Source organism: Boleophthalmus pectinirostris, unplaced genomic scaffold (genome assembly GCF_026225935.1).
Source record: "Boleophthalmus pectinirostris isolate CB_2022bp ecotype Guang Dong unplaced genomic scaffold, ASM2622593v1 HiC_scaffold_1127, whole genome shotgun sequence".
In the NCBI taxonomy this organism is placed as follows: Eukaryota; Metazoa; Chordata; class Actinopteri; order Gobiiformes; family Gobiidae; genus Boleophthalmus; species Boleophthalmus pectinirostris.
In genome coordinates this window covers 24,301-50,000 of record NW_026571005.1, presented here as the reverse complement: position 1 = coordinate 50,000, position 25,700 = coordinate 24,301, and the positions used below count along the sequence as shown (strand labels likewise).

At 38.6% G+C, this 25,700-nt stretch overlaps 3 protein-coding genes across 4 annotated transcripts; 1 reads left to right on the top strand and 2 right to left on the bottom strand.

Annotated features, from left to right (window-relative positions):
• Positions 1-5,674: 5,674 nt before the first annotated feature.
• Positions 5,675-15,616, top strand: LOC110158063 (proline-rich transmembrane protein 3). Its single transcript, XM_055148034.1, has 3 exons — positions 5,675-6,508; positions 7,252-7,551; positions 11,867-15,616. Exons 1-3 carry the CDS (start codon positions 5,740-5,742, stop codon positions 13,831-13,833), a joined length of 3,036 nt encoding a protein of 1,011 aa, XP_055004009.1. The 5' UTR covers positions 5,675-5,739; the 3' UTR covers positions 13,834-15,616.
• A 46-nt stretch (positions 15,617-15,662) lies between these two features.
• On the bottom strand, positions 15,663-18,311 carry LOC110157923 (cytosolic sulfotransferase 2-like). Of its 2 annotated transcripts, XM_020922319.2 has the most exons (8): positions 17,889-18,311; positions 17,620-17,777; positions 17,419-17,547; positions 17,000-17,100; positions 16,721-16,847; positions 16,549-16,646; positions 16,296-16,470; positions 15,663-15,900 (listed from the first exon to the last, which is right to left on the bottom strand). In XM_020922319.2, exons 2-8 carry the CDS (start codon positions 17,765-17,767, stop codon positions 15,788-15,790), a joined length of 891 nt encoding a protein of 296 aa, XP_020777978.1. In that variant the 5' UTR covers positions 17,768-17,777; positions 17,889-18,311; the 3' UTR covers positions 15,663-15,787. The 2 variants fall into 2 exon arrangements, with proteins under 2 accessions (XP_020777978.1, XP_055004022.1); XM_055148047.1 differs by lacking the exon at positions 17,889-18,311 and having other exon boundaries at positions 17,620-17,881.
• A 2,332-nt stretch (positions 18,312-20,643) lies between these two features.
• On the bottom strand, positions 20,644-24,243 carry LOC110157927 (cytosolic sulfotransferase 3-like). Its single transcript, XM_055148060.1, has 8 exons — positions 24,089-24,243; positions 23,727-23,865; positions 21,836-21,961; positions 21,631-21,746; positions 21,420-21,546; positions 21,257-21,354; positions 20,907-21,087; positions 20,644-20,837 (listed from the first exon to the last, which is right to left on the bottom strand). Exons 1-8 carry the CDS (start codon positions 24,104-24,106, stop codon positions 20,725-20,727), a joined length of 918 nt encoding a protein of 305 aa, XP_055004035.1. The 5' UTR covers positions 24,107-24,243; the 3' UTR covers positions 20,644-20,724.
• Between the last annotated feature and the right edge of the window lie 1,457 nt (positions 24,244-25,700).

The following is a 25,700-nucleotide window of genomic DNA, read 5'->3' as shown; positions in this document are numbered from 1 at the left end:
TACTTTTAGTTCACCAAAGATTGGGCTGAAATTATCCAGATGATTGAAGTAAAGGTGTATGGAAAATACAATCGAGACTTTCCTGTATTACCACATAATATGACAAGGGTTTTCCATTTGCAAAAAGAACTCAAAATATGCCTGGTGTCTTAAACGTGTGGATGAAACAAAACAAAGCTCAAGGAATATTTTTGATGACATTATAACATAATAATTATAACAAATAGTCTAATATGGACACTTTAACCTTTATAATAGAAGCTTATTGCAGTAGCAACAGTATATGGAATAAACTTTAAATTACAAACAATTTTGGTTTGGGTAAAGGATTGTCTGGTGGTAACACTGTAGACACACCCCTAGGCTTCTGTGTTTTGTCTTGTGAACAGCCTGTACTTTAATAGGGCACATTGCACTGCCAAATTCCATATGACAAAGAAAAGCCAGACTTCAGTTACAACAACCTCTCATCTGTACTGCTTAATTGGATAAATACTATTTCTGGTTTGATTAGTTTAATAATATGGAGAAATAATGTTGAGAAATAGTGGTCTAATCCAGTGGCTTGCGTCTGTACCACTGGACATTGTGCAGTGGCATTTCCTGTCGGAATAAAGGATTTACTGTGTGTGAGAAAGTGACGACATGCAGTGGCATTTCCTGTCGGAATAAAGGATTTACTGTGTGTGAGAAAGTGACGACATCTATACAACATGCTCAACCCAGAAAATTAAATATAGAGCCATGTGACCCTTGGCCTCTGGGGCAGAGCCTGATAAAAATACATAGTGTGTGAGTGTGCACCCATCTGCTTTCTCTACCATAAGGAATGAATGGGGTGGGAGACAGTGTTTAGTCTGTGCAGATATGGCGGAAGGAGAGATGATGGGGATATAAGAAGTACTGCAAAGTAACATATGTTTACTGTAAAGTAGACGTGAAAGTACTCAATAATGTGTTGTGGTACCATGAGTGAATGCAACTTTCATATCATAGTAAAATCTACAAAACTTACTACAACTATTACAGAGAGATCACTTGTTTATCCAGCTGTTATTCAATGATTCTTCTATAATTTCTTCCCCTACTGTAACTTTAACAACTACACTTCATTTTCTCTATAGATACACTATACTATTTTTCCAATGGAATTTCCACCATCTGCTTGTCTTCACTGAAGTTATTACTTTACCAGGAATGTTCCACAATATGGCATTAAACATGCATTCGTTTAATTACAGGCTTTTTATTATTGATACACAATACCTTAAAAATATGCATTCATACTACAGTTTGGACCATAATTTATTGGCCTGGTGTCTTCATCTGCTTGTCTTGATGGAGATAGTTAATGGTATACTGTGGTACATTCTAAGCAACACAGTAACATCTTCATGGACATAAGCAAGTGGCAGAGACTTCACTAGAAAGGTTACACTGTACACCTTTAAAACTATGAAAAGTACTACAACAACTACTGTCACTTTACTCCAAAGCCCTAAGCATGTTTACTGTATTGAAACATTTTGAAAATACCTGAGCACAAATTGAATGACTATTTCATCCAAATATGAAAATGTATGAATGTAGTGCACCCAATTTAATTAGAATAAAATCCATTCTTGCTGTTAGGACAGGTTGAATTACTTGGAATGTGCACCTATACAATCATTTGCCCTGTTTATGTTAATGTTAGTGGAAACTCAATGCCAGGGTGTATAAACTCAGTGAAGTAAAGCCATTTATGGAACCTAATGTAAATTGTGAGTTCTTCACACTGATCTACTGGGACTAGCTCAGAGAAGACATGACCATATTAGCTCATGAACGACTCAAATTCCTCATGTTTCTCTATATTGGTCCAAGGTAAAAATTATTGTCATGTAATATACACTGTAAATGGAGAATGTCTCAATAAAATAAACCAAAACTAAATTACTAGGGTCAGGGAAGATTATGTGATTTAGAATCTGCACATATACCTTGTCTCTGTAAATACAAACTTGGATTTACACACATAAATACAGTACTACAACTGTCATAATGTAATTTACTTCTATTTACTTTATAGAAACTCTCACTAAACCTGAGCACTTTTTAAAAAAATGAACAAATAATATAATAGTTCATGTTTCCTCTGCATTGTAATTGGTGTTTTCAGACATTCTCATCTTGGTATGTGTTGTCAATACTGTAAATTCTTCAAGATTTAAGTTAAGATAAATCTAAGTTTCTTGTTCGGCTGAATGCCCTGTAAGTCCCATTGGCCTCTGTTTTCTGGAGTGGAGCACGTAGCCCCGTTGGATTACTTTGGATGATGTGGGTTTGTTTACTCAGAGACATTACTCAATAGAGCTGCTGTTTATCGCTGTCTGCCAGGGACTGCACACCTGACTGCACAGCTCAGCAACAACATGGGGAACAGCATGCCTCCTTCAAGCAATGTTCTCACCAGAAAATTCATTCTCATTCTCATTCTTCTTTTTTTTTTATATATATATAAAAAAGTCAAATATCACATGTTTAATCTTTAATCTAAATTTTCTACCATTTATTGTCACATTACATAACAGCCCCTATTCCTTTATGATTATCTGTGCATACTTGCATCCACCTCCTCTCTCCTTATCTCTCTTTCAGTCCTAAGCAGAACCAGCTACATAGTTACGTGAAGTACCTACAGTTTAATAGGAAACAGGAAATGATAGAAGAAAAAAAAAAACACAGACTAATCTCCAGTGGAACTGGCCAATAGTGGCTGGCTGGACTACATCAGGCCTTGACAGAAGGTGCAGAGGTGGATAGCTCCCGTGTTTGTACATTTGAGTACATCGTATGATGCACTGCTCTCTGTGAAAGTTGTGAATATGTGATGTGGCAGATTTTTTCTCTGGCTGTCCTTCTTGTGCAAGAGTTTAGCAGGCTACAAGCAGGAATGGCTTTAATACTGACCAAATGGCTCACATACTTTGGTTCTGTGACTTCCTGGTGCTGACTGACCCCATGCACACACCTAAACATATGATGCAAACACTTCTTTGTTCTCCACCTGCTCAATATTCACACGTTAGCTTTCTGCGCTGTAACTGGGCTACACAGCTGCAAACAGGCCTTTAGTGTGCCAGTAGTGCAGGAGTTAATTAAATAGTACTAAATCAACTTAAATTAATACTACTCTAACTACTTAGCCAGGTAGAAAATAAAGCACATACTACAAGATGAAAAAACTCATTTCAATTTATGGAAAGGTGCATTTTTGTTGATCAGACTAAATATTGTATATCTATTGCAACACAGGAATTACTACTATAACAATTTCATTTATTGAGATATTAAGGGCACTAACCTGATTTGCAATGTCTTATTTGAACCATCCTTACAATTAGCTGTAAGATTCCGTGCAATGCTCAGCCCACAGCCATGCGTTATCCATGTTCCCATACAAATATTCTCCATAAATATACAAAAACGTATATACCCAAATAAATTAACCATGTTTTGTTAAGAAGAGTAAGGGCATCTAATGTAAAGATGCCTTGGAAGTCAGTGTTGATGCAGAATACAAAGAGTTTATATTTAAAGAATGTTGGGCAATGAGCAAATTAACTAGTAAAACTGCAGCTATTACAATTTGCACTGTACCTGATAAAGGTATCTCGTTACCCTCCATCTCTGCAAATGACTAAACAGCCCCAAAGGCACAGATTTCTATTTCCAGTGCTTCCCTGTGTTTCGGTGAAGTTTCAGTGTGATTGTGCTGTTCTTCCCTGGGGCAGTCTCACTCTCTGACTCACAGGAGGAGGCAGAGCTTTATATAAGTGCAGTCTGAAATTGTAAAGGTGGTAGTGGATGGTGATGGTTCAGGGGATGCGGCTGGCAACTGGGTGCGTGGATGACTCGTGCAGTTGCATAATAGTCCTGAGTCTGTGGGCTCTCTGTGTCACATCTCCAATGAACTCACATCTGTGAATACCTTTAGCATTAGTAGCATTACATAGGAGCTAGCTGATAATAACTGATTATAATGATCCAATAATGCATCAGCCAGTTAGAAGTAGATCATATAAACAATGATTATGAATGTTTGCCATTTTTACAATTAATCTCTCTTTAATAGTGTGTAATAAATATGGTGCCAGCAAAATGGACAGTGTTGGGAAGTTGTATGTTTGAGCTGTATTCTGGTACTGTTACTTTTTCACTTAGTGGTATTCAGAATACAGTTACTTTTTAAAATCAAAGAACTACATTGCCCTACTTGGTCATGCAATTTATGCTTCAAACGGAAATGTTTAACAAACCTTGAAACAAATATGAAGCACTTTTTAATCCCATGTTGCATTTTGACACTATAATTAAAATGTAAATCAGTGTAAAAGTATTCTAAGTATTCAGAATACTCTGATTGTACCATGGATCAGAATATGCTACAAAATACATTTTAATACAAGTAATCAATATTCTGTGACTAAATACATTCTAAAAGTATTCTTCTCATCACTGAATATAGATGCTTGTCATTCAGAAATATTTAATAGCTCAAAGCATGTAATAAATCTGTCCAAAAATAGGAAATGTATTTGTATTTTCACAGTGCGACAATATTTTGAAATGGGGCAACTTGTTTACTCGTTTAAAAGATGAGCTAATTTTTTGTGCTTTGCTATGTGGCCAGGCATGTGCCATGTAACCATACACCTCACCACACCCTGGGTACTTCTGGTGTCATGCTGCAGAACCCTGTGAAAGTTTCATTGACTTGACCCTGAAACTGCCCAATACTTACCACCTGTTCTATTTTCTACCCCTGTACTCATCAAGTACTCGGGTCTCAGCAAAGATGATGAAGCTTCGATCCTCTGGCCATCTGAGTCACATTCTCTTTGGCTGAAATTTGCATGTCTTTTCTGTGTGTCACTGCAGATTCTTACTGGAAAGAATGGCCCTCTGTCTCTATCACTCCCACAATCCCCCACTTTACTGGTCCACTCCAGAATTGCTACGGTTATACATCAGTTACACAAAATACTTTTGGAAATGCTTGATGATAAAAGTACCAATAGTTAGTGCGTACATTTTTTATGTCTGTATCATAAACTGTATAAAGAAATGCAGGGAGTGTGACGTCACTCGTAGTGCTCGGCTCCAGTCAAATGAAGCTTATGATGCTAATGGGGCGAATTTGGAGCTGAGTTCCACATTGCTGGGTTTCAGATAACATTACAGCATTCTATATAGCAATATTAATTAATACAGATGGGGGGCAGTTAATCTTAAAATGCAAAATTATGTTGTAATACAGAGAGTCGGGTTTGGTTACTAATTGAAAACACAAGGTTCAACATTTGTGAATTTACCTTTTGGATATTTCATGGTAAAGTACAATGTGATCAATAGGGAAATCTGGCCCTTGCCCCTGTCATCACACTGTAGAACCACCAATTAGGAATAGAAATGTATTTATGGACAAAATAACTATGGTAAATAAAAACACCAGACTCCATGGAGATAACTTTAATGCCATATTGTGTAACATGACATGGAAAGCAAGCAAATACCAGACCCTTTGCTACAAATGTTATATAATGCATCTTTAACAAACAAAAACAGAAGTGGACAAACAAACTTTTCATTTGTACTAACAGTCTCTCTTTTTTCTGTTCAGGAACAGGAGTGGAAACATGTCTTGACCATCCAGGTCTCAGAAACACCAATCTGACCATAGACCGTCAACAGACCATGGCGTTACCATTTCTCTTTGTATTGGGACTCTACCTCACCTCTCTCACCTCTTCAGATGCACAGACTGTCATCGGTACCTCTTCCTCTTTCTCCTCCTCGCTCAACCAACCCAGAACTTCCTCTCCAAATCCCACCAAAGAAACTGTACGATTCTGGCCTCCTTTTCCCACTAGGGGGCGCAGCGATGTCCCGATTAAAGCTACACTGCAGAATGGGCTATCCAATACAGTGCAGCCAGGATCGAGATTGGCACGTCCCACTACTCCTTCAAGGGCTTTAGCAAAAGCAACATTAAACCCAAGCATTGGTCCTATTGTAAACCAAACCAGCATTACAAGACCAAGGACAGATACAGCAAGTCTAGCTATCACCAGAGCTAAAGCTAAGTTAGATTCTACAACAAAGGGAACAGCTATAGCTCAACCTACATCGGATGGTGCCTCTATTACTGTAGCAACATACAAAGGACTTGACACAGATTTGCAAGGTTTGGGGTCAGGAAATGCTCCAACAACCAAAGATGAACATTTACTTCCTCCAGGAACACATGGGATTGGACTGGCCCAGTATCGGCCACCAGTACAGACAGTACCCTTTGAAGGGACATCAGCAACAGTGGTGGATATGTCTACATCAGTCCAACTGACAGAAGAGAAGAAGCCAGAAGTTACAAAAAGCACAACAACAGCAAAGGAAGAAGATCAGCAAAGGGTAACAGAATCACCTGTGGCCACACAAGCAACACTTCAACCGGTAGTGTTTGCAGGTGAGATACCAGATGCTCAAATGAATTAACACTTCTGGAAGGTTTAATGATGTGATAGAAAGGTGAAATTTGCTATGTGTGTCTGAAGTTGCTCTTCAGACCATTAATATCGTTCTAAATTATTGCTAAATTTTGGTGATTAAGCACTTATTAATCATGGCAAATTTACATGTTACATTCTTATTTTGACAAGAAAACAGATGCTTTCATTTCTTTCTTTCTGATCTACGCTATGATGTTGTTTCCTCATCAAAAACATACTTGGAGATGTGCTTTGTTTCACACATGTTTAACACACAAACCTTGCAGTTCCCCTCTCAAACTGAAAACACTGTCTCACCTTGTGATGTCATGTGGTAAAAACAAGTGTTCCACTGTATTTTTAAACACCATGCACCTTCACTAGAATCATTTTCATTATTTCTGCTCTGGAATTTCCAACCTCTGCTAAACAAAAGGTAAAAGGTAAGTGTTAACTTGAAAACTACTGCTACATCAAGGTAGAATGGAACATTTTGAGCTTTGGGTATGCAGACAGAGTAATAATACAGGATTACTCAAACCTGTGAATGAAACAAAACACAACTCCATGTATGTTTTTGATGAGGTAACACATTATAACATAGCTAAAAACTCAGAAGAGTCAATGTTGCATAATAGGACCTTGAAATTTGACAATGAATTAAGTTGTGAATGCTTCTTACTGTATAATATTTACATCTCTGTATTTATTATGATTGTAGGTGAATTAACTGCCAATGCTCCATCATCTGACAGAAGCCCAACAAGAAAACTAATGCCTCCACAGACTACAGCAACCACAGCAACCACCACAAGGCAAGAAACCACTGCGGAATACATTATCTCTGATCTGACAACAACATCAATAGAAGTGACTACACCAAGTACTTCTACTACTACTTCTACTTCAACCACTACGAGGAAAGCAGTGCAAATATTGCCCAAAATATCCAATCTCTCCAACAAAACTGCCTTAGCAAGACCATCTATGGATCCAACAAGTCCTCAGTTAACCAGGACAGGTAAGAGAAGACAGACTTTTGTTTTACTGGTTTGATTTTCGCTATGATTTGAGATGCCATATTAATCATTTAAGCAGCTGCAATGCCTTTACTGGAAGAACCTGGAATCAACTTCAAAGACAGAAAGATGAAATGATCTATGGAAACTGGGGTGGATGCTGTGTGGAATATGAGGGTAGACCAAGCAAACTTAGGGGGAGCTTTAGGTTTCAGGTGGGCCCAGACACAGACGGGAGCAGTGCATATGAGCATAACAGCTCCTGGTGACTGCAGATGAGGGAGGTTGGGCTGAATTTCCAATAAGGGGAAACTGTTAGAAATGTAGGGAGTGGGAATGTGGTCATAAAAACAGAGGCACTCAGAGATGGTAGTTGAAAATGTAAATGGAAAATTAAATGCATGACAAGTAGTTTAAAACTGTGACGACAACAACTTCAGCATGACTAAAACCTCCAGTCTCATAGTCAGAGAATTTTTTTACAACAGTTTTTTGCAATGTATTCATTTATGCAATTACTGTATATATTTTGTTGTTTAGGCCATTGAATATAAAGGTCCTATATCTACACTTGTGAGCTTTTATGTTAGACTGTTGTAACCTCATCAAAAGCACTGTGTTTGGAATGCTTGGAATTGTGTTTTTTCATTCACACATGTTTGAAAAACCCTGCATTATTAGTTTGTCTACAACTCCAAACCTCCAAATTCTCTGTTCCACCTTGTAATGTCATGAAGCAATAGCTGTCAATTTAACACCTACCTTTTTCCTTTTGTTCAGCAGAGATTGGTAATTCCAGAGCTGAATTATACAAATGATTCTAGTGAAGATCTATCGAAACACAGTGGAGCACTTCCTGTATGTCCACATGACAACACAAGGTGGAACTAAGTATTTTCTCTTTGAAAGAAGAGGTAAATATGCAGGGTTTGTGTGTTAAACATGTGTGAATGAAACAAAACACAACTCCAGGTATGTTTCTGATGTGGAAAATAGTGTAATATGGGCTGTTTAAAGTGCTATTAAAGTTGTATTATTTCAGTAGGTTTTGTAGATATGATGGCTAGCAGTGGTTCCCAAATTATATGAGAAGCACTAATTCTATACGATCAGTGCTTCATACCATCAACCATGACATTTAATGTAATGCAAGAAGTGGTTAGAATATTATAACTGCTTTAGTTCAACTGGTTTATTTTGGCCATCAATCTTGTCAGGTTTAGTCGATGGGGTCCTGACTTTGTTCTGCCTCATACCCTGTTCATATGCATTCCATATCTTTATTAAAAAAAAAAGTACTATACCATTTCATTACATCTGAGAGTAAGTAATATAATGTGTAGCTCTACTGAGTCGTAAAAATCTGACTTTGTAGACATATATGTGATTCTTTGCCCTCAGAGGTGAAATAGGATATTTACATTAAGTCCATTGCCTTTTGTGGGCATGCAGCAGCCATGGCAGTGAGTGTGTGTGTGTATGTGTGTGCGTGTGTGTGTGTGTGTGAGGAACTCAAGGATAGGGGAAAGTTTAAATGCATCCAGCTGTGAAATTTGATCACCGCATCTGGAACAAGTCTGGAGTTAACTTCTGAAAAAAAGGCAAAATCTGGGAAGGAAGTCAGACATACCTTTGTACAAATAAAGAAAAGTGGCTGTGATGTGCATGCAGTGTCGGCCTATGTCATGGGTGGGATGAGGAAAGTGCAGGAGAGAGACAGGAAGTGAAACACATGTCTGAGTGAGTCATTAATAGTCTGTATGCCAGGTTTTATGGTGTTTGGACACAATTTAGCGGCTGTGTTTGACTCTGACTGAGTTCTTCCAACATCTATCACACTTAAGTTAAGTTAATGTGTACATGTAGTCAAACTGGTACCTATAAAGGTCCTGTTACATAAAACTGACTCGCGTGAGCTTCAAGCCGTGTTATAATGTTGTTACCTCATCAAAAAGATACCTGGAGTGTTGTTTTGATTCATTCACACATGCTTGAGTAATCATTTATTATTAGTCTATCTACATCTTCACATCTTAAAACACTCTGTTTCACCTTGTGATGTCATGCAGTAGTTTTCAAGTTGACTGCTCCTTTTACCTTAAGTTGAATAGAGAACGGTAGCTAGGTTGGTGCCACCTAGTGCCTCCGCTCAATTTCATTTCTCTCCAGCGACTACGTCAAGAATCGGAATACACTAGATGGTTCTTAAAAACCCCAGAAATGCAAGTTCGGGCACCAGCCAATCAGCGAAGAGCCATACATTTTGTGTTGGCAACAATTCCCGAGATCAAGGATTTAAAGCCAGAACAAAAAGAATGTTTGGTGAATTTTATCAAGGGGAAAGACGTTATTGCCCTTCTTCCTACAGGATTTGGGAAAAACTTAATTTACCAGTTAGCCCCGTTAGCGACGCATTACATACGTCATGACCAAATAGCAGCGATTGGTTAAATTTAAAAAAGTACCCGTCTGCCGTCTAGTGAATGAATTCTAATGTTGCGAGGTCAGATGGTTTCCAAACCAGAAAGCAGAATTATCCTCAAAAAAATGTACATTATTAAAAAAAAAAACATGAGTTGCAAAAACTAAATAGCAGAATGCAATACTTTTAGTAATCAGTAATAAGTTATTTATTCAACCTTCTACAGCTCAAATCTTCAAATCTCGTATTGCAAAAAAAATTCCCACTACTACAAAAAAAAGTACATACAATAAATACTGACCCTAAAAAATATTGTTCCAGTTTTCAAATATTGAATGATAAGTTGATATTCTAATTATCGTGACCTACTTTTCTCTGCAAGTTTTACAAGTTTACCTGGTCCTTTAGTTTAGAATTTTCCCATACAAACCCATTCTCTTCAACATTTTAGCCTAATCTGTTATTTATTTTATTATACATAAAACATGCAATACAAAAATAGTTGTGTCGTGTTTTAATAACCTCTGTTATCTTTACAGTCTGCTACCACCCAATTCTCCTTAAAGTTATGAATGTTCATATGATTACACTGCTCTTGGGTGTTTCCACTGTGCATAAGAAAAGGTGGAGTGCTTTCAGTAAACAGTAATAACTCGATGTCAGTCTATGGGAACCAGTTTTAGGACAGGATCTGTTAAGCTACAATATAAATATACACAGCAAGAGTTAAATGAAATCAGGTAAAAGAAGCATATAGTTAATGGTCCTATATTACACAAAACGGACTCTTGTGAGCCATGTTATAATGCTGTTACCTCCTCAAAACCATATTTTTGTTTCATTCACACATGTTTGAGTAATCCTGGTTTATTCATTTGTCTGTGATTCCAAAGCTCAAAATACTCTGTTCAACCTTGTGATGTCATGTAGTATTTTTCAAGTAACAGCTACCTTTTACCTGTAGTTCAGTAGAGATTGACAATTTCAGAGGTGAAATTATTCAAATGATTCTAGGGAAGGTGCATGGAGATTAAAAACACAGTGGAACACTTCCTGTATTACCACATAACATCACAAGGTGGCGTGTTTTCTGTTTGAGAGAAGACCTGAGCCCAACTATGCAGGGCTTGTGTGTTAAACATGTGTGAATGAAAAAAACAGAACTCCAGATATGTTTTTGATGACAACCTAATACCATAGATCAGAAAATAGCATAATATAAACCTTTCTGTTACCCTTTTCAAACTGATAGCTGACACAGTGGTTATGTAATACAGATGCTCTTATTAATTATATAACGTAATCCAATTAAGTCACACAAATCACTGTGTGAGCAAGGAGATGAGTTGCATCATGTTTAATTATACATGGGGGCTTATCGCAGACGTTTGTTTATGTCTGGTTCTGTTCTATGAGAAAATGTATTATGCAAGTCCAAATAGGAATATTCTTTGGGAAGGAATATAATGCGTTGTGTACTCAGTTTGTTTATTCTGCTGTAGTTGAAATGAAAGTTGTACCCAGCCAGACACTAAATGGTGAATTAGTATCAAAATTGGATGCTGATTTTTACTGACAAAATCAAAAATAGGACAAAGTTGGGCATTTCCTGAATAGAATATTCTTGATCTGTATCAGAACTAGAATATAATTACATACTACTAGAGAAACTACCAAATTTTGAGATGAAATTGGGTTAACTTGTATGATTATTAATGAAAACATAACTTAACGTAAAACATAATGTAAAATAAAAAAAATAAAATCTACTTTTAAAAAATAATAGGAGCCACTAAACAGTAACCAAAGTTTTAATCACTACTACCTTCTAGCGGCATGTTCTTAATGTATACATTACTATATAACAATCACAATAATACCTCTCTCTTTTTCAGGGACGTCTTCCTTTCTTACCACTGGTGTTGTACCCGGGACAAGGCCACGGTTAAGCCCTACATACCAGACTGCTGTAAGCTTCAGAAACCGCTCCTACCCTCTGGGCCGCCCGCAACCCCCTCCGACTGTAAACCCAGGCCCCTCTCCCACTGTAGTCCCAGCCAACGGAACCTTCCTGTATTGGGGAGATCTGAGCCGGACTCTCGCTTTTGTCTGGGAGCTACACATCTATGGAACAGCCAGTCTCTTCCTGCTTCTGTTTGCCGGTGCTGCCCTTGGTCTTACCCTTTCGCCAGGTGCTAACTGCCCTCATCGGGGGGCTCTGGCTTTGGCTAACATTCTCTTATTTGTAGCAGGGTCCATCAGAGCTACTTTCTTTCTAATTGACCCATATGGTACACGTAAAGTCCTCCCTCGTCCTGCAGTTATAGCCCTGTACAACCTACCTTTACATTTACTGGTGTGGACTCAAGCGACCATGCCAATACTGGCTATGAGAGCAGCAGGTGTGAGTTTGTTTCCTCCTACTCTTGAGCGCCCTCCACTGGTGGCTGTACTGGCTGTGTTGCAGTGCACCCTCCTCCTTGCTGCTGACCTGCTCTCACCAGCCCTTTCCCCAGTGGTACCAGTCACTCTGCAGTTCTTGTCTTTGTGCTGGGGTCTGGCTGTTTGCTTTGTGTTTCTGTGCTACATTTTCCCTCAGATTCGCTGCCCTCATCTTCCTCATGCAGCACTTCCTGATGAGTCTCGGAGGAAAGCTTGGACTGGGAGCAGGAGACTGGTGGTGATTTTGGGCAGAGTGTTGGCTGTGTGTGCAATTTTAGGAGCTCTGTGCTGCTGTCTGCATGCTCATGCTACGCTCTGGCTTCATGGGCTCCTGGGGGAGTGGACTCGCTTTAGCTGGGGCTGGTGGCTGATGCACTTCTGGGCTCGACTTCTGGAGCTGGCCTGGGGATTCTCTCTCCTGCTGCTGGCCTCCTGGCTCTTCTGGAAGCCTCAAAGCTTTCAGGGTAGAGATGAAGCAGGGACAGATGGACGCACGGTAGGAGACATGTCCTCCGCAGGACAGTCCAGTGCGTCAGCACAGAGACACACCTGCTGGTCCAAGATTGTTCAAAGCCTGAAAGGAAAGCCCTGCAGAAAGTCTGACAGTAATGGGGTGGGGTCAGCACAGGGAGAGGTGCCTAATAACTGGGCGGGCCAGGACCGGTCTGCAGCTGATATAAGTAAGAGCCTTATCAGGAACCAGAACCAGACCCCGGCCATAACAGGACCCATTAAAGACAACAATCGCAGGGCTCACTCTGTAGAGCATGGGGTTTCTGATGACTCCTCTGGGTCCCAGCTCCGTCTGCAGCCATTCATGCGCCCCCCTCAGCGCTCAGTCAGTGGGAGCCAGGACATAGACAGAGACACCTCAGTCTCTCTTTATGAGTTTGATCTGAGGCCCCCGTCCCCCATTGATTTAACCCGCAGCATCGACGAGGCACTGCACAGAGAACATCTGGTGACAGGGGGCAGCTTGTTCCACCCTCCACTCTCTCAGACCCCTTCCCCGGGATCAGGCCTCAGCCAGGGCCCATGGCTGCGCAGGAACAGTGACCCTCAGCTCTCTGAGAGCAGTGATGCCACTGAGTCATCCATGCCCCTAGGGGGCAGTGTTATGAGCAGTGTTCCCAGCAGGCAGGTCACAGCACCCCCCACACCTTCTCACCAGGGGCACAAATGGGCAGGGGCATTGGGAAGTGTTCCATCTTCAGTGTCCTGCCCTGTATCCCTCCGTCCATCCAGAACGTCGTCAGGACGCCTGGAAGAGGACGCGGTGGACGACACAAGGCCCTTCATTACTCCAGACTCAGATAGGGGGCGCCGTCGAGCTGCTCGTCCTGCAGGCTCACGGAGTTACCTTGAAGTGTCCCGGCATGACGACTCTGCTAGTGTGAGCAGTGAGATTATTGACCTATGAACCACACTATGGGACCCTCCAACACATTTAAAAATGCTTTTTTTTAGCTTTCAATTATTTTAGGTGGAAAAATATACAAAAGCATTTGTGGGATACTTAAATAAAGTATTACCAAGCTGCCTTTTAACTTTTTGAAAATAGCAGATGTTAAACATGGTACTTTTACTCTGGGAGTAAATCATGACACAACCTTTTACCCACTGTCAAGCTGCATCTCACACTGGTATCATACGACACTGGGACAAAGTATTTTAAACATTAGTAATATATGCATATCTATCCGTGAAATCTACATCTCTACACTGTATACTGCAAAGACCCAGTAGAATCATGTCCTGCTTCAGTTTGCTTATTGACAATGTGCCATATGTTTGTTCTGGGCTTTTCTAGATATTGTTGACACATAATTTTATTAGATCAGGTTAATGTTCTTGATTAACAGTTGCCACCGCCTGTCTTTATGCAGATGGTTACATGGACAGAGAACATGACACAGCAGCAAACATCTTTAGTACAGCGCAAGCACAACTGAATATAATCTTGTTATATCTTGTCTTTCCATTGCACAATATGTAAGATCCCCATTACAGTCATTGAAAAAGAAGTCAGCTTCTCTCAGTTTTGCCCAGTACTTTGCAAATACTACCTAACAATACTAAGGCCTATGACTGCATTTTGGTAACAGTATGTTAAACAGTATATATTCTATAGCAATGTGATCTCTTAAATGCTGCACATAGGAAAAGCTGCCCTGTAATAGAACAGCATGATGTTAGAAACAGCACTTACTTACTATACGCCTGAGCACTCCACAGAAATATTTTAAAAAATATAACTCATGCAACAGTGTAAATAATGTTATTTTTGTACATAATGAGAGGTTATTGAAGATATGGGTGTAATCCTCCTAACTGTGAAAGACAATCTGTATCTGGAGTGAAAGGCCTGTATAGGTTATGTCAAATGTGTCTGGGCTGTGCTCAGTATTGTTTAAATGACAAATGTATTTAAAGGTGCATTATGCTTTTCTCCATTATGGTATTGAACATTTCTATCTTCATGGAGACCACACCAGACCAAGTTGCAAGTCAGAGCTGTGGAGAGGCAACCCGCTCAGTCAGAATGCCTGTCTTTAGGTATTTTTCAGCTATAAAACCACCAATAATTGTAAGACAGAGTTGTTTAATGTCAAACATTGGAACATTCCTGGTAGAGCAATGACATATCCATAGAAAAAGCAGGTGATGGACCCCCGACCAAATAGTTACATAGTGCACCTTTAAACGTGGTCTTAATAAAGTTGATTCTGCAAGAAACAGATTTTTTCTGCTTATTAGATTTCTTCACTCCTATCATTGTGTGTTATTACATCATTTTACTGATGCTTGTTTTTACAGTGTGATTGTTAGTTGTTGCCTTGGATCTTTGTTATGAAATATAAATGTACAGTATTTTGACTACTAGTAAACAAACTAGATAAACCTTATTTTGGAATAAGACCCTTTTCCCCTCTGTGAGCCGTCCCCCGGAGTGGCCACAGTTTGTCCCAGTGCGATGCTTGAATTGTAATTGCATTAATGGCCTTGTGTTGTTTACATTCCAGTGAGCCTTCCTTGTACCTGCTGTTTGCTCTTAACTGTTCAGCAGGAGAGAGAGACCTGTAGATGATGTCACCCAAACACCTGGATGTGCCATAGAAACGCTGTCAGAGATGCTGTCAGTGCGGTCAGTAAAGACGTACAGTGTTAGCTCTGTTCAGTTCATTCAATTTCTGTTTAATGTTGCTGCGTTTATGTTTGATTCAAATAAACATACAGAACAAAACTGTGTTGTGTATTCATCATGTATTTACATTTATACCACATCTCATGCAGCACATAATAATAAAAACACATGCAAATCTGCTAGCACTTCCGTAAGTAATTTCATACTATGGCCAATGGCACTGCAATAGCTAAACTTCAGTCCTAAAAACTAATGCAGAATCCTTCATTTTTTGCTTGTAGTCTTCATCAAACTCTTCATTTTGGGCCACAGTAAAATGGTTCTTCCAATCACCAACTTTCCCTGGCAGACAAAAACAGAATTTAGTAATCGTAGGATTTATATAGCACCTTTTAAGATCCTCCAAGCTCTTTACAGAGCATTATTCATTTACTCCACACTTGGTGGTGCTAAGCTACTACTGGAACCGCAGCTGCCCTATGGTAGACTGATGGAAGAGAGACTGCCAATCTGTGCCATCGGACCCACCGTCCACCACCAACACTGACTCACACACTCCACTTTCATACTAGGCAATGTGATAAAGTGTCTTGCCTAAGGACACAACAACAGTTTTTGCCACTGGGACCACAGTTTGGCACCTGATTTTCCCAGTGGTCTCGCATCCAAGCACTAAGTACAAGTACTAGTCCTGGTGTTGCATTGGGCATTCATTTCTGTTACTCTCTTATTATTACCTTTTCTTAAGAACGGAGACACCTTCTGATCCATCATTCCAGATGTAAAATAATTGATCATCTTGTTGTGTTTCATACTATCAAACATAGTTGTTGCTTTGATTTTGTCTAGTTCTTCAGCTGAAGGAGACAGGCCCAGAAAGTCAGAGAGTCTCAGTATTTCTCTTGATGCGTCCTGTGTAAATTGTAAAATAAAGTTATTTCATTTAATATATTTTTCAGCTCTAAGAAATTAAATAATAATAAATCTCACCTCTATCAAGTCCTCATAAAACATGTAGTGAATTTTTGGATATGTTTGTTTTCTTTTCCACCAGTTGTTCACATGGTCATACCAGGACCCAAACACCACTGAAAAAATTACCACATACTTCATATCACTTATGTATCAAATTACATAAGAACTAGATTGAAAGAAAACCCACCTTTTCCATTCATGAAGCTATTTAAATATGTTCCCCAGTCTCCAGGATCAGGCTGTACATAGTTCATCCGTGTGAAATGATAATAAGATACTGCACTGTCTTTAGCATTGCGGGCCACATACACTATCTGTGCAAATGAGTTGAAAGAAAATATTTGTTACAACCCAAGTAAATGAAGCTGGCAGTTATGAAGTGAAAAAAAAATATGTTATGTTATTTATGTGTTATTTTGTATGTCACAGTACAAGTAAATGAAAAATGTAAATCCATGTTTTTTACCCTGCAGTTGTTTTCCCAGAAAGACTTGGGTACAAACTGGACGGGGAGGTGAGATTTAATGAGTCTAGGAGAAGTTCCAATCTTGTCAGCCATTTCCTTTCCTTTAAAAATGAGTCATTTACAGAAAAAAAACTGATATTCAGGTGGAAATCACAAACTGACAATCATAGAACACGTATTCAAGTAAAAGGTGCATTGTGTAACTTTTCTTCAATCAGTTTATATCTGACTGAAGAAAATGCTACTACTACCACCTGGATGACTGGGGGATTACACAGTGATTAAATAAGGCCACATGGTAATATGAAAGAAAGTATTACCAATTAATGTTGAAACGTTGCTGTTGTTCTATTGTAAGCTATAATGCACATAGCTACAGTACTTTGTGAAATGCTGTGCTTCTTTTAAACATTTTTCACCTGATGGTTGAGAAGGAAGTGCTATTTCCAGGAAAGGCACTCTTTGGATGAGTGGGACAGTCGTCTGACGTTCTGGACACGTTTGACCAAAATAGAGCAGATCAATAATAAACGACACCCAGGTTGTTCCTACAATCAAAACATTCACAAAACGTTAATCTAATCACACACTCAGTGCACTGACAGTCCAAAGGTCACTACCAGCTTTGGGGTATGTTGCTATGAGGATATCATCTGGTCTGGCTTTAAAGCTCTGAACATTGTCCCAGTTCTCTGTGAAGTATTTGCTCATACAGACTCCATGGAAGTCTATCGCTGGTGGTCGTTGTGGTTTATCCAGTTGTGACATTGTAGTAAGACTGAAAGTTGTAAAACCAAAATAATGTACATTATGTAGCATTAGGCCTACATAAAGACGTCTAATGTCTAATGACAAGCTAATGTACACGCCACTGCTAAACCACACTTACCAGCTGTGCTGCAGAGTAGACTTACAGTTTTGTTATCTCCAAAATGCGATTTCCTGATCCTAAAAGTGGGTGTGGTCTGATTTGTGTATGCTCACACGCTAGGAGACTTCTAATAGAAAATCAATGTCATGAAAAGCAAAAGCAGTTTGTTGTCATTCACCAAGCGCGCTTCTTTTTGTCTTTGGCTTCTTTTTTAAATAGACTACCCTATTGTAGTCTACATGAACAACAACCCAATCACTGTAAAGTGTCAATCGTTTAATTTAGTCCAGTAGCACTAAATAAAATCCACTGTGACTGTAGAGATGTCATTTTCAGCTGCAGGCGTCGATGAAAAAAGTTTGGAGTTAATGATATTGTTTTTAAGGCATTCTAAGGTTAATTGTGATAGTTTTGACCAATAGAGGGAGCCACAGCTCTCTCTCTCTCTCTCTCTCTCTCTCTCTCTCTCTCTCTCTCTCTCTCTCTCTCTCTCTCTCTCTCTCTCTAATAAAAATACTAGTTGGTAACATGAAAATAAAGGTCTGGCACAATGTGCTCGACTATGTGTGAAATGTGAACACGATTTGTGATGATAACAGATTTATTCATTCATTTTTTTGCTAACCAACAGCTATGTTTTGTTATTTAATGACAAAATATCACTTATTTTTCGAGGGGATTTTAATTTCATTTGACTGCCTAGATAGTTGGCTAGTCACCAGTTTTAACATCAGAAAAATAGTCCAAATTTATAAGTACATAGCAATATTGTGTACCAGTGCTACTGCCTTTATATGTACTGCTATAACAAATCAAACACTTTTATTCAAACAGGAAAAAAAGGCTCAAGATTATAACCAAAGCATAATAAATCAGTGCACGAAGATCATTAAAGTACAATATAGCCAACAAATATCAGTCCTAAAGCTCTATTCTTCGCTTATGTCACAAACCAGGAAGACGTTTAGAAACATGCAATGACACCTTCCGGTGTAGTTAACGACACTCTAATAGCATGTCATTTACAGGCAACTCAAAACTAGCAGAAAAGTAATTATTTGGCTACTAGGGCATGATGAATGCATAATGAATTATAAATATTTATTTATTTATTTATTATTATTATGCATATATGAAAACTGAGGTATGGTTGTAATTGTTGATTAGCTGAACATAATGGAACGCAATGACATCTAGATGAAGAAAACTGGGCCATTTTCAAATTTTTCCCAGATTTTGTCAGACTTACAACCGCAAACATAGCGAACAGAAGTTGTCACTGCATGTTTCCAAATGTCTTCCTAATTGTGGCATAAGCGTGATTAGAGCATGGACAGAGCCTGTTTCGTATGTGCTCCGCCCACCTATGGGCTTTGCTATTGGTTACCTCTCTTTGGCGCCAAGTCAGCCCTATAAATACTAGGCTTCAAGCCACACAGCTCCCTTCCTCTGTCAGAGCTCTCCAAGTTCAGTTCCTTTGAGAATTCTACCCTAAGATTCATTGCAAGAGAAGTTTTAAGATGGATTCTGCCTGAGTATTGTCACCTGCCGGTGTCGGACACTTCAGATGCCACTTGTGTGGCACTCCACCGCAAAGACAAGAATGACCACTGTTTAGTTTGTCTGGGATGGCTCCATCAGACTCAACGCTCTCCGTGCGTGGTGTGTCTCGCACTTCAAAGAGAGGGGTTGGAGCGCCATGTCCCTTTATGGGCCCTGTTTCCCTGCTCCATGGTAGTGCCAGGTCGGGGCCTACTGAGGATGACTCGTTCAACACTCTGGCCCCTTTGGACTCCCTCCCCTCAGACAGAGATACGCGTATGGTGGGGGGATTACTGTTATGCTAACACTAAAGCCAAATTTATGGTCGTGCATCAAATTGTCTGCGTCACGATGCAGAGAGCCTGTGTCGATCTCCCATATTTCTTAACTAGGAGTTGAACTAACGCAGACTCCCTGTGCTAGGTGCAGCAAAACAGCCCTAGAACATAACCAAGTCTCCCTCATGTTTTACAGTAGGGACAGTGTTATTTTCTCAGTGTGCTTCATTTTTGCTTCAGTGGACATAGAGCTGATGTGCCTTACTAAAGAGCTCCAGTTTTGTCTCATTCTCCCAGAAGCTTTGTGGCTTGTCAATATTGTGGCAAATTCTCTCAACAGTGGTGTCCTCACATGAAGTCCACTTTGGCATAAACAGTGATGGATGGTGCGATTTGACACTGATGTACCTTGCCCTTCAAGTTCACATTTAATTAGTTTGGATGTTGTTTTGGGCTCTTTAGTTCCATTCATATGATCCATCTCTTCAATTTGTCATAAATTTTCCTCTTGTAGCCACATCCAGGGAGGTTGGCTTCAATCCTGTGGACCTTAAACTTCTGAAGAACATGTGTAAGAACATGTGTAACTATAATCACAGGAACACCACGCTGCTTGGAAATGGTCTAATTGCCTTTATCTTTAACCTGCTTTCTTTCTAGTCTCCTGACACAGTTCTCTTCTTCGCTTTCTCTGATCCATGTTCAGTGTTGTCTCCATCATGTCTCCAAACAGCACAGTGACAACATGTCCCCCTTTAATCAGGCAAACAGACTGAGGACAAGTATGAAGACACCTGTGATGCCAATTTGAGGATACACCTAAGTTTAACATGTTCCTATTGTCCAGTTAAATTTTTTTTCTATGGATACCATCATTTTTGTCCAGGCCAGTTTCATTGATTTTTTTTTTTTTTTTTTTTTTTTTATAATTCTGTTGAACAACATCTCAAAAGGAGTTTCAGGAACCTTTTATTTATTATTATCGAGATAAACTTTTTTTGCTCCATATCGCCTAGAGCTAACAGTGTGTTTGTTCATAATAATGTGCGAAACTGCAGTGAGGGGTCCTTCATTTTTTGTTTATAATCTTCATCAAACTTCTCATTTTGGGCCACAGTGAAGTGATTTTTCCAGTCACCAACTTTTCCTGTGCACAGATACAATTTCAGATCATAAAAACAAAGATATAACATTAATACACATGAATTGGAGTTACCTTTTCTCATGAAGGGAGATGTTTTGAAGTCCATAACTGTGCCGCTTAATGTGGAGTAATTGGCCATGCTGTTTTTCTTCATGTTGTCAAACTGGACTTGGCCTGTGATATATTGTTTGATCTCTTGGCTAACGGACAGGCCAAGGAAGCTGCACAGCTTGTTTATTTCCTGTTCTGTGTTCTGCAAGTACACATTAATAAATTATGAATAGTAATCAAAATGTATATAGAAAATACCAGAGTAATAAAGATGGTATGAATAAAGGTAGTAGAATAATGAGATTGGAGCTACCAGACCAAGAGAAAGATCTGATAAATATAAATGTAAAAGTTATTAGAAGTAATTATACCTCAACAAGGTCTTCAAAAAACATATAATGCAGTTTTGAATAGGTCTTTTTCTTCTGCCACCAGCCATTTACATGGTCATACCATGATCCAAATACCACTGCAAGCATAATCATAATTAGACACTTTATATTTAACATCAGAATATAATTTGTCTTTTCATACATTGTCCATCTAAAAATCTCTGGAAGTAGTCATTCCATTCTCCAGCGGCTGGTTGGACTGTATTCATGCGATCAAAATGATAGTAGGACACCATGTTGTCCTTAGCATTACGGGCCACATACACAATCTACAAATCACATCACATCTGCATTAGCATTAGCATACACTACATTTAAACATTTAGTTTTTTTTTGTTTTTTTTTGCTCTTACCCTGCAGTTATTCTCCCAGAATGTCTTTGGAAGAAACTGGACTGGAACATGAGTTTTTATCAACCGTGGTGATGTGGGGAGATTGTTGACCATATCTACTCCTACCAAGTTCATACCTTGGTAAAGATAATAGAAAGATATTTTTTTAGCTTTTAAATAGATTTACTAATGATATTAAGTCAGTAAAATGCTTTTTAATTAAGACCTTCTCGGTTAAATATGGACAGTTCCAAAAAGGGGACTCTTTCATAGATGGGGATGGAGGTCTGCCGCTCCGGTGATGTCTGTCCAAAATAGAGCATGTCCAAAATGCACGAGACCCATGTCGTTCCTAAAGGAAAACAGGGACAACAGTTTATATTTTAGCACATTTTGTTTCAATATTCACGAATTTCAATTTGTATAAAATTATGTTTGGCATTTGACAACCAATGAATGAATCAACTTTTTTCTTGAGTTAATAACATTTTTCTAATGTTTAACGCATTGTTTAACAAAACATAACTTCTGAGGGCACGCTGACACACAGTTTAATCTTTGCGTAGAATCACAGAATCATGGTGTGATTGTTTAGACCTGGTTTAGTCCTGGTCTAGTGAGTCCATGTTTCATTTTGGGTGTAGTCCTAGTTTAGTCACAATTTTGAGGTGGTGTTTGTGTGTCTGAGAGGGCCTCTCAAAAAAAAAAAAAAAAAAAAAAAACTACTACTGTCTTCTAATTTATCATTTGAGACTGAGATGAGTGATTCCATGGTACTATTTTAGCTGTTCAGCTTCTCTATTGAGTTGATATTTGCACTTTGTTGACCATCAGCCTTAAAGCTCACGCAAAATCATACTAAATACATATTAAATAATTTGGGTAATAATAATTTGGAGCCAAAATAGAGCATGTCCAGGATGCACAAGGCCCATATCATTCCGAAAGGAATAAGGGACAACAGTTTTTATATTTAGTACATTTTTTTTCAATGTTCACACATTTCAATTCATATAAAATTTATTTTGGTATCTGACAACCAATAAATACAGGCAATAATCTTTTTTCTTGAGTTCGTAACATTTTGCTCATGTTTAATGCATTATCTATCAAACCCTATGTCAATGTGCCCTTCTGAGGGCACATTGACATAGTTTAATCCATGAGTAGAATATTGGTGTGATTGTTTATACCTGGTTTAGTGCTGGTCTAGTGAGTCCATATTTCATTTTGGGTGTAGTCCTGGTTTAGTCACAGTTTTGAGATGGTGTTTGTGTGTGAACTCACTCTGAGAGGGCCTCTCAAAAACAAACAAACAAACAAACAAACAAAAACTATTACTGTCTTCTAATTTATCATTTGAGACTGAGAGGAGTGATTCCATTGTACTATTTTAGCTGTTCAGCTGCGCTGTTGCGTTGACATTTGCACTTCGTCGACCATCAGCCTTAAAATTCATGCAAAATCATATTAAATACATACTAAACAATTTGGGTAATAATAATTTTAATTGACCTCAAAATATCTACAGTTCCAATTGGCTATTAAATATTTACCAACGTCAATAAGATAGTATTGTTTTTATCTAAACTGACACCGTCTTTGGTCACATGTGATAACAGTGAGGACTCTGTTCCTATTTTGTTTTATATTGCGTAATTATAGGCTGTTACATTTTGATTTTGTGTGGTTTAGATTTTACCAAGCTTAGGTTAAACTCACATTACCGTGCTCTGAGTCCAAGATTGTCAAAGCCTGATCTCATCAGATCTCAGAAGCTAAACAAGGATGGGCCTGGATAGTATTTGGATGGGAGACCACTAGGAATTCCAGGTGCCATAGTGGGGTGGCAGTGGAAAAAACTGTTGTTGGGTCCTTAAGCAAGAATCTGTAACCTGAGACTGAGGTAATTTGAGTTCAGCCTAAATGTGGTCATACAATGAAATTAAAGTTTCCAAATATGATTGTACGCACACAGTAAAAATAACCACTGCTTTTCCTTCAGTACATAAACTGAAATACATTATTGATCACTTTTGTATGTCATATTCAAATTGCTACCATAATATTTTATCTAAAAACAGGCAAAAGATACACTGTAAAAGATTTATTTTTACCTGCTTTGGGATATGTTGCCACAACTATATCATCCGGGCGTGCTTGAAAGTTTTGCACATTTTCCCAGTTGTCAGTAAAAGCGTTGACCATTGCAACTCCATCAAAGTCAAAAATCTCTGGACGAGGCACTGATTCCACCTAAAGTACAATGAAAAGATGAATAAATATAGTGAGATATCTTAATAGCGAGATTAAAACAGCTTCTCTGGAATTCCTTTAGAAAAAACAGTGGTGTCCGATGTCATTGTTCTGGTTTGTATTGCATAGTAGAAATGTAAGATTGCAATGCAAGATTAAAACTGCAACGCATTCCTTTGCAAAAATAAACTATTCTAATGCATAATACTGCAATAGTACTCACATCCTTTGGGTTTGGCATGTTGATCGACACTTCTGGAATTCTGTTTTCCTGTCCTCGTTCTGCCTGCAGCTGGCCCCTCTTTGGACCTATTCAAGTATTTCCTCTTCATTACGCAATCCGCCCTCTCTTGTGATCTGAACCATGGTTTCATATCTGTTAAAGTCTAGTCCCTCCCTCTGCTATCTCCAGGGAGTTTTGTCAAGTCATTTATTTACTTACCAAGTAACGTAGTCGACTCGTGGATTAATGCATACAAAGGATTTAGGCTTGGCAATAACTCCTGATGACTGGCGAAAGATTTAAAGATCAGACAATACACTGTCTAGCTATTATAAAGGCATTTGACAAAAAAAAAATACAGTTTGTGGTTACCTGAGATCACTCTCTTAAAAAACAGATTTTGCTCTTTTTAAAACGTAGCATGCCCAATTAAGCTTTGTGGTGAGGACAAATCACTCTGTTATAAACTATTGCCTACATTGAAAAAAACGGAACAAGATTTCTGAAAAACCATAGTAATTTATTTTCTGGTCATTATTTAATTCTCTCTTCTTCAGCATGTAATAATAAAAACATCATCGCAAATAAAGGGTATGCTGTTTTAAAAATGCAAATACATTTCTGAGTTGACTAGGATTAAAGGTTCTGTATTACACAAAATGGATTCTTGTGAGCATTAAGCCATGTTATAATACTGTTACCTCATCAAAACATAACCCAAGTTGTGCTCTGTTTCATTAATGCTTGAGTAATCCTGGTTTATTAGTCTTGTCACATCTCCAAAGCTCAGAATGCTCTGTTTCTCCTTGTGATGTTATGCAATGGTAATTTTCAAGTTAACAGCTATCTTTTCAAATTTAATTCACTATAAATTGCAATTGAAATCATCCAGATGATTCTAGTGAAGGTGTATGGAGTTTGAAATACAGTGGAGCACTTCTGTATTCTGATGATATTGTTGTGGAAAAAATTATGTATCTCTTGATGATAAATAATTACCTATTTGTGAAGCTCGATGAGTTTTCTGAATACAGACAAAGGTTTATTCTTGTTACAGCAGATATGGACAGGGCCTAGGCCTGCCCTGACCAGAGACCAACAGTCTCTCCAGTCTCCTGAGACTGGTAGAAATCACATGCATTTACACAAAGACAGATTGATAGAAATCTATCCACAATATAAATTTCAGTCGCAACATCATAAGATGGAACAGAGTGTTTTCTGTTTGAGAGAAGTACTCAGCCTAAATATGTATGTTGTGCGTTAAATATGTGAGAATGAAACAAAACACAACTCTAGATATGTTTTGATGAGGAAATAACATTAATCTATTACATAGATCAGAAAATAACATAATATGAGCTCTTTAAAAACAAAAACGTTTTGTGGCTGGGTCAATCATATCTACTCCAATCTTTGTGAAATGTGTGATACTCCTGAGATTAGACAGGCTGGACTTTCTTTGTTTTGGAAGAAAAGCTGGAACAGTATACCCATGTGAAGCAGTAGAGTTGTGAGCCAACCCGAAAAGGATGTGGAGAGGAAAGGGGGATATAACAAAAACATATCACACCTTTCCACAGATTGATTGATTTATTGATTGATGTCCATA